Consider the following 9,238-nt stretch of genomic DNA (forward strand, 5'->3'; position numbering starts at 1 on the left):
GAGACTTTAGGCAGAACCTTTTTGAGAATGAGAGAAAGGGACAAGATGAAATGGGATACCCTTGTTGTCTAAACCCAGCAATATATGTTGACTTTTTATGAGTAATGAATTGATTAACGTGTCTTCCATGAACGAAGCTGCACGTTTGAGAACATGATGCCCCATTATTCTGCTATTAGCATTCATTTCTTCCTACTACTCCCCTCAATCATCCCCATTAACATCACTTTTATTAACACAAATAATCCCTGTGCCACTTGGATCCTCACTATAAATCACTTGTGGGAAAAAATCTTGATCTTAAATATAAATCATTTGAAAGGTATTTAATGATCGTTTTTTGATGTTAATCCTCATTTAATTCTTATTGCAAAGAGAGAAAGAGGAGAAATGGGTGATAATGGTTTGTAAATGCAGATAAAGAAAAAAAAATTTAATAATGCATTTCTAATTATATAAGTTATGAGTAACTTATAATAAGGACCGGGTGGTTTTTTGTTTTTCTTAGAAAATGTTGTTTCTTAGTTATTTACTAACACTCGGGTGTGCAAAAACAAATTATCATGATCGTTCATAATTGCTTTCATCTGTCTTTACATACAACACTTTCATGCCAGAATTTGGGAAGAGATAATTTGCTAACGACAGCTTCTCCTACCCCATTTGTTCTTTTTCTGTTCATTTTGTTTACAATCATAAAATATTAATTTTATTCTGATACAGCAATAAATATTTTGAAAAAAAATAATTTTTAAAAAAATTATATCCTCATCGTTATATAATTATATATTTAGAAAACAAAATAACGTAGAAGAATGTGATTGACTGATTCTCCATTAAATTCAAGTTTTATATTTTTTTTATCTTTTTATCTCTTCAAATAGCCATGTATAGTCTTTTTTTTTCCCCTCATTAAGTGTAAGAAAATTAAAGTATATCCGGAAAAAAGAATGGGTTGACTTAAGAAAGGCCTATGTGTTTCTTCTTTTGGTCCAGTAGATAGCCGTTCTTCTCGGGCGCGTATTCACAGAAGGTGTTAGGTAAGATTACTGTCAATGGCCACTCATTTGCAGCAAATTCTTGGGAAAAAAAAAGGAAATAAAATTATATTTAATGATCTAAACTTAATACAAATTTACTTTTTTTTTGGTCGTTGGCAAAAAAATTCTTTATTTGTTCCACCTGAAACAATTCTATTGAACATCTTAAAAATTATAAATACACTTAAATATTAGAATTTTAATCATATTTTACACTAAAATATTTCGGGAAGCATTCTTCAGTTTTTCTTTAAAAAATAATTATTAAATTGTTTAGAATGATACTTTTTGCAAAATTCAAAAAAGAACTCAGCCTACACATGGTTTGAAGACTTAAATTTTTTGGTTTTTTTTTTTTTTGCCAGAAAATTCTTTGAATGGAATTTATAAAGAAATAAAATAAAATATTTACAGGGTGTCCATGGGTGTGTGTCTATTACATATCAGACTCTGTGAGTTTGCAATGTGGCGTGCTGCCTTATTTATTAAAAAAGGGGAAAAAAAAGAAAGAAAAGAAAAGAGGTTCTCTCTTGAAAGCTAAGGAATTTTAGTAGAACGTGCTTTTCAAGAAAAGCAGGAAAGTCAAAGTCAACTTCCACGTAATAATAAGAAAATGGACACACTACATCAAATGAGAGGAAATATGGCTCAAAGAACTAATTATGGGAATTTATAAGGATTCTTCTGGATATCAGAAATTTATTATGGAACATTGATGATTTGCTGCTAACGACGTCCATAACTTAGACTAACTCCCAATTTCATGAACACGTAATGGTGAACATGCCAGTGGACAATCATTAATTTAATTAATACGTTTAAGAAAACCATGAAAAGGATCAATAGGGGTTGACTTTGTCTATGTGCAAATCCCCGCCCCTCGAAAAAAAAAAAACGTGAGGCTAACAACATCAATAATCATAAAAATAAAATCTGAAAAAAGTCCATGTTTTTGTTTCACTTCCATCTCAGCTGTGTAATGTTTTCGTTAAAAAATATAGTATTCATCCAATCCTTAATATAAGACCTAATTGTTGAGTTGATTTTGATCATAAAAATAAGATCTATTTATTATATTTATCAATTTTTTTTAAATTATCCCTATGAATACTCCTTCCACAATAATCAAGTAAAAGAGAGAGGGAAGATATTAAGAAAGAAGATTACGATATTTTAAAAAAAAATATGTCATATTTTTTATAATTAACTAACTTATATAATTTTTTTAATCTAATAAAATTAATTAAATAAGTTTTATGCCAAGAACAAGAGTAATACCTAAAACTATAAAATATAAAACTAAGCTAGTATTAATAAATTCTTCGAGGCTCCTCTCAAAAGTCAAAATCACCTGCACTGTTTATTTTCGTAAGGGGGAAAAAGCAGACAAACTGTACCTTGGGGCAAACTGATAAAACAAGGGAAGGGAACGTAAAAGAAAATTAATCAGACATTATTGGAGCCGTCACTAAACAAGCGTTGTGGGGCGCACCTAGTTAAGAGGAATCCTTTTCCCCTTCTTTCCTGGGCCATCAAAAGAATTCAATTGCTTACTCCCATGGAATTGAGTTTTTTTAATTTCCAAAAATAATTTTTTAATTATTTTTCATCTTATTATTCCCTTTTTCTTATTTTCTTATTACTTTTTTCTCAATCCAAACATAGGTTTTTTTTGGTCTAAATCCAAAATAGGTTAATAGTATCAATATACTATTCCTTCTTATTTTGTTTATGATGACTTCTTACATGTTTTATAATAAAATATTTTCTTACATGTTTTATAATAAAATATACTTTGTTTAACGTATCTATTTTTTTTCCTTTCCTAATATCTTTTACTGATTATATAATTTCTTAACTAATCAACTAAATTCTTCTGACAATTAATTTTTATCAAGGATAATTTGAATGTTTTTAAAAATAAATAATTCTAACTAATTTTGTTGAGCTACTTCAAATCATTATTGAGTGCTTATAATAAAAATAAGAAGAGCATAATAAAAAAATATTATCTAATATTTATCACTTGTACTGCATATCATTATCGATGCGGTTGAGCTGGCATGAGCTCAATTTTTAATTTTATACATTTTGTGTACTATTCTCGTCTTAAAAAATAGACGAAAAACAATGAGGGTGGTATATAGTAATCAAATGACAGCATCAGCATCTACACGTGTCCTCTCGTGAATCGTCTTGGAGATCAGCTAATCGGCTGCTCACGAGATTCTGGTCCAGGTTTTGCTCCCACTTTTTCTCGCTCCACATTTCCGACTCGCTCTTCCCACTCACTTGACCCACCTCCTTCCCTTCCCTTCCCTTCCTCCTTCTCCTTCACTATATGTGAAACAAACTGTTCTCTTCGTTAATGCGAAGCTCGCAAATCTTGGACGCCCTTTCACTTCGCATTTTCATGACTCTCATGCCTCGAGTTCACTGCTTATTGTTTCTTGCTGCCTTCTTGTGCCTTGTTGCTGTTTTCGTCGCCGGCGATGGTGAGACTGATCCGCTTTACAAGTAAGCTTCACTTCGCTATTTGAATTCTCATTTCTTGCTCCTTTCTTCGTCGGAACTCGATCTTGACTTGAAAAATTTGTCAGTAAGCATTTTTCTTGAGGCAGGGGGCTGTTCTTCTATGAATCCGGGTTGGCGGGGAGAATCTTGTTTGGCATTTTCAGAAAGATGAAACTTGGATTTCTTCATATTCTCCTAACTTTTCGTAACTTGTTTTTTTTTCTTTGGAAGATTTTGTGGACTGTGACCTTTTGAGATATCGTTGACTTGGGAGGCTGTGGAGGTTCTATTGCCTTTTTTTTTTTTTTAACTTACTGCTTACAATTTTTAATCCGCATATGAGGATAATTCTTTTGGTTATGTCTGGATACATTTCCAATTTCTGCACCTGCCATTTTCAAGCCTAGTCGTCTACTGACTCATCCTGTACCTTCTTCAATTTTCCTAAAATCATAGAGTTTATGTAACTGCAATAAAGGTGATGTGAATGGCGGTGGTTGTTATCGTCATTTTTTCCCCCCTCCTTTTTGGTAAAGCCATATTTGACTGCTTTCTTTTCATGATTGATATATCCGGAATCCCTCCTTGGTCAACAACAGCCTTTCCAATCAACCTGCACTTAGTCTCATCAACACTATACGATATTTGATGCCTGATAATTATCTTTTGCAGAGTAAAAAGTGTGCTCCATAATACTAGTACATGCATTTATATTGCATGCGTTGTATTAGTTGAATAGATATCCTCGTCTGTGAAAGGAAAGCCAGCATTTTGTAAAGCTCGATTATTTTCGACAAACCTTAAGCATTAGAGATTATTTCTCCATGACACATATATTTTGATAAAAATGCAACCAGTAAAAGATATACTCCTCATCAATTGAATACGATGTATCTTGTGGACTCCATCTTATAAGTACTATCAGTTGTGATTGAGGGGAGGCAGAAGCAAGGACGGTGAATGTTGTGATTCTGATTGATTGGCTGGTGATTATGTTAACAAGTGATATTGATCTTATTCTTCTGTTCCATAGGAAGTAACATTTAGATAATTATTGTACTCTGTATGTGTTATGTGATGATATTGGGTCATTATCAAATATCAGGGACTGTGTGGACCAGTGCAAGAAATCTGGATGTGTAGGGAATAGATGCTTTCAACATTGTAAATTCTCTTCTGATGGAAAACCAATTGATGGCCCATGGTATACGAATGAACCTCTCTACCTAAGGTGGAAACAGTGGGACTGTCAGACCGATTGCTGGTATCACTGCATGCAGTCTAGAGAGGAAGAACGAATGAAACTTGGTGACAAGCCTGTCAAGTATCATGGAAAATGGCCATTTCGGCGTGTCTATGGGATTCAGGTTTTTCAAAAGTCTCACCTAAATAAGATATCTGTTATATGGCTTGGTTTGATTTCTCATTGAAGCATGGACGTGTTACTTGTGGTTTTAGGAACCCGTAGCTGTTGCACTCTCTGCCCTTAATCTTGCTATGCAGTTTCATGGTTGGGTATCCTTTTTCATTCTTGTGTACTATAAGCTCCCTTTAAGGCCAGATAAGAAGACTTATTATGAGTACACTGGCTTGTGGCATATCTATGGGGTCCTATCAATGAATTCATGGTTTTGGAGCGCTATTTTCCATAGTAGGTAAGTTGCTCTCTATGCGTGTTGTGGTCAGGATTTGTTGGCCTTATTCAATCATTTTTTAGTGTTTAAGTCTTAACACTCGAAGAATGCTGTTTATTTGTTGCGATGCCTTAGCATTAATTTACTTACAGTTCCAATGCAAGACAAGTATATTTTTGCCACAAATCATATCCTCCTGTTTCTCTACTGAAGATTTTTCTCTTGTTAAAATAAAAAAAAAAGATACTCTTCCTAGGTACAGGTACAATCTTTATATGCGTAGGAAATAAGCAGATTTTGGTATCCTCAATACAAATGATACAATTGAATCATACAGTAATGTTTTTTCCTTACGCGTGTCATACAATCTTCTCGTACTGATGCAACTCATCTAAAGTAGCCAGCCTCTTCAGATTCTGTTTGGTTATGGTGCTTTTGCCCATGCTTCTTAGCATTGTATGATGTTATATTCTTATAAAGTATCTTTCCCACTTATGCTTATTTATTTATTTATCTTGAGGCGGATGGGGGTTCTGGACTCTCAGTTTATAATTATTGTTGTTATTGTGTTTACATGCTACTCCAAAATTTATTATATGTAGAGATGTGGAATTCACCGAGAAGCTAGATCACTCATCTGCTGTGGCCTTACTTGGATTTTCCCTCCTTCTAGCATTACTGCGTGCTTTTAATGTGAGAGATGAGGCAGCGAGAATCATGGTTGCTGCTCCCTTGATTGCTTTTGTGACAACTCATATTCTGTATCTGAATTTCTACAAACTTGATTATGGTAATGCTTGTTTTTCTAATGAAATGTTATGTTAAATGATGCCATCTTATGCTCTTGTGTTAATGACACTAAAGAATAACAAAAGATGCAATTCCATCTCATAGAGATTAGCTACAGTAACTTGCTTTAATGATTTATTCAGTCTTCTTTCCTGCATGTTCTGTTCTCCCTTTCACCCTTTGCCTTGATTTTGTCCTCTACTGCTAATATAGGCCTGGTCTCGAAAAGTTTAGTTACTTTTAGTGGTATCCATTGTGTGGTCCTGTTTGTCTGTTTAATCCATCATCTTGGTCAACTTATTTTAACTAGATGAAATTAAATTGGTCTGCACAAATCCTGCGAAGTTATGCTCAATTAACTTCTAGAATTGCTGAACTGTGCATCATGATGCATTTGTCCTTGGGCAATGAGCTGACAGTTTCACTGTCATTTGCAGGTTTGCACATGAAAGTCTGCATGGCAATAGCAATTACCCATCTCCTTATTTGGGCAATTTGGGCTGGTGTTTCACGCCATCCAGGGCTGTGGAAACTGTGGCTGGTAGTGGTGGGAGGAAATCTGGCTATGCTCTTTGAGATATACGAGTTCCCCCCTTACATGGGCTATGTGGATGCTCATGCACTTTGGCATGCAACGACCATTCCAATTACATACCTTTGGTGGAGTTTTGTAAGGGATGATGCTGAGTTTAGGACCTCCACACTCCTCAAGAAGGTAATATAATGTTGGCTCAATGGACATAATTCAGATGGTGGATCGGTTCAGATCATCAAGGACATGCCTTGATTACTTTGTTAATACATCCCTAGTTTTTTAACTTTTTCCTCGTGCATGCATTTGTTTCAAATGCTTACCACGATGGCCCCCACTTTGTTTTTGTTTCTGTTTTTCCCCCCAGTATATGAGGGATGCTACTTCCTTTATTGGAATTTAGATTTAGATTTGCATATGCCTATTTCTCATAACCCATGCCTCCAAAAAATTCATAGTAAGAAGCACACCGTATCGTTGATATAAATTGACAAATATCTATGTAATAGAAGGCGAAGTTTACCATAATAGATGTTTAAGCGTATCTTATTTTTCAAAGTTTCATTTTTTACAAGTTATTGGTTGATTTTTTCATCTCTTTTTGGTGCAAGATGTGTATCTAACCAGGTTTTCACCCCTCCCATGAAGTTCTCAATCTGGGTCGTCTAGTCGGGGAAGATCTATTTTTTCCATGTATAAGTTTTAGATCAATTATTATTTCAATTCTCAAAAGCTAACGATTCCAGTTATTCTCATCCTGGTATTTTGTACACAAAACAAAAAATGAAATTTGAATGATTATAAAGAATATGCCGTTGGCCGGCCACTTAGTGGGGTATGCAATCGTTCCAAGTGCATATGGCAGGCAGAGATCATAAAATGGTCATGTCAGACTATTTCCAAATTAATTTATGCTCTGAAGTTTTTTTTTTACCCGCCAGAATTTATGTTCAACTGAAGATTAGATTCTTCTGAAATAAATTTAAGGGGTTCAACTGTGACTGAACTGAGAGAAAATTCTCCAAAGTAGAAATTTAGATGCCGAGCTTAAATTTTTGTGAATGGAACAAACTTATCAAAACAATGAATATGTTTCATTACCGATAAGTGAAATTTCCGACTCTGAAACGTACGGCGTGCACATTTTGCCTCTACTTTTTGGATGTAATACGCAAGACTAAACTTGGGGGCATCAAAGTCAACTACCTGTCTTGTTGGTCAAAAAACAAAAAAATCAGCTTCCTGTCTATTGTTTACAACTTTTCTAAAGTAACAACGATGCAGAACACTAGTTGAGTATACCCGATATTCATAATCCATTCATAATTGTTTTTTAATTAAATTATCTGACGTGGATGTAAATTTCTTGGCTTGAATCCAACCGCGGCTGAAAACTTGAGGAAGACTAGAAGAAAATTTCAAACGGAGTTTTTCTACAACTTTTTTTCTGAGAGCAAAGGTTTTCATAACACGAGCTTTCTTACAAATAAAAGATTGTCCATGCCTCAATTTTGCGTTGACTATGCAACCTTTCTTGAAAGACAAGAAAGGTATTATAGTAATATCAGTAAAAAAACCATAATTACAAATATTTAATATTTAATGAAAATAGATTCACTTTTTTACAGAATTTACATAAAAAATTCCACGATCTACTGAATTAATTTTCTATTTGCATTTCAAATTAAAAAACTTTTTAAATATTTAATTTTTATGTAAGTTATGTTATGAAAATTGACTATCATCAAACAAAGTTTACCATATACCGTTCCTGTCTTTATTATAAGTCATATTTTTAAAAACTTATTCTTAAATATAAGTTATTTGAAAAGTAATTAATGATTATTTTTTCACTTTACTTTATCGAAAGGAAATATACGAGTAAAAATGCATAACATATTTTTTTAATAAGGATAAATTTAAAAAAGAAATATCAATTTAAACTTAAAATAAATTTAATAACTTAAACGCCATTAGAATTTTTCGAATAAAAGGTTTTGGACTTTGGAGTACCTATAATAATAACAAGGGAATGACAAATTTAGAGAGAATCCAATTAAACCCAATTAAAATACTCCTCCGGTCCTAATTATAAGACCCAATTGACTTATTTGAGGAGATTAAAGAAGTAAGTTAAGTTGATTATTTATAATAAATAAGTGTTGTTATTCCTAAAATATCCTTGCTAATTAAGTATATTGGCTAAAACTATCATTATTAGAAGGATTATCTTTGAAAAAAATGCATAAATATAAGAGATAAAATGGATTGGGTCTTATAATTAGGACCAAATAAAAAGTCAAATTGAGTCTTATAATAAAGACCGGAGGAGTATTAAAATTTAAAGTCAGGCCTAGATTTTTAACAAGGGAATTCCTAGAGAGGCAAAATGTCTCAGAAGAGATTTCTGAATGTTAACTAAAGGTCTCATCAGTGATCAGACCTTGGCATCTTAAAAAAGAAGGCATATGCGCCTCCGTTATTTTCTGTTACTGAGTTGCCACCGCACTCGAGTAACTGTCGTCATTTCACTTGTGCGCGCCGTCTAGGGTTTTCCGAGTGCCGTTATTGGTGGCTGCCCCAACCCGTCCTGAGCTTCGTTATACCGCACACTACTCAGAATCTTCATCCTGATCGAATCTGTCGCTGCAGAGCTTCACTGATCACTAATAATGGAACCGGAGAAGAAAGTTGAGGTGGAGGACCCTGAGAAGAAGAAGAAGAAGAAG

At 33.7% G+C, this 9,238-nt stretch overlaps 1 protein-coding gene across 1 annotated transcript; it reads left to right on the plus strand.

The window, feature by feature from the left end:
- Nucleotides 1-3,307: 3,307 nt before the first annotated feature.
- Nucleotides 3,308-7,093, plus strand: LOC114761838 (post-GPI attachment to proteins factor 3-like). Its single transcript, XM_028951285.1, has 5 exons — nt 3,308-3,557; nt 4,660-4,921; nt 5,013-5,209; nt 5,791-5,978; nt 6,415-7,093. Exons 1-5 carry the CDS (start codon nt 3,409-3,411, stop codon nt 6,699-6,701), a joined length of 1,083 nt encoding a protein of 360 aa, XP_028807118.1. The 5' UTR covers nt 3,308-3,408; the 3' UTR covers nt 6,702-7,093.
- The last annotated feature ends 2,145 nt before the right edge of the window (nt 7,094-9,238 follow it).

Source organism: Neltuma alba, unplaced genomic scaffold (assembly GCF_004799145.2).
Source record: "Neltuma alba isolate B1F8T4 unplaced genomic scaffold, ASM479914v2 tig00001707_pilon, whole genome shotgun sequence".
Lineage (NCBI taxonomy): Eukaryota > Viridiplantae > Streptophyta > Magnoliopsida > Fabales > Fabaceae > Neltuma > Neltuma alba.

Coding starts and splice junctions, on each gene's coding strand:
- LOC114761838 (XM_028951285.1), top strand. CDS start 3,409: ATGCGAAGCTCGCAAATCTTGGACGCCCTTTCACTTCGCATTTTCATG. Junction 4,922..5,012: donor GGCGTGTCTATGGGATTCAG/GTTTTTCAAAAG, acceptor TTGTGGTTTTAG/GAACCCGTAGCTGTTGCACT. Junction 5,210..5,790: donor AGCGCTATTTTCCATAGTAG/GTAAGTTGCTCT, acceptor TATTATATGTAG/AGATGTGGAATTCACCGAGA.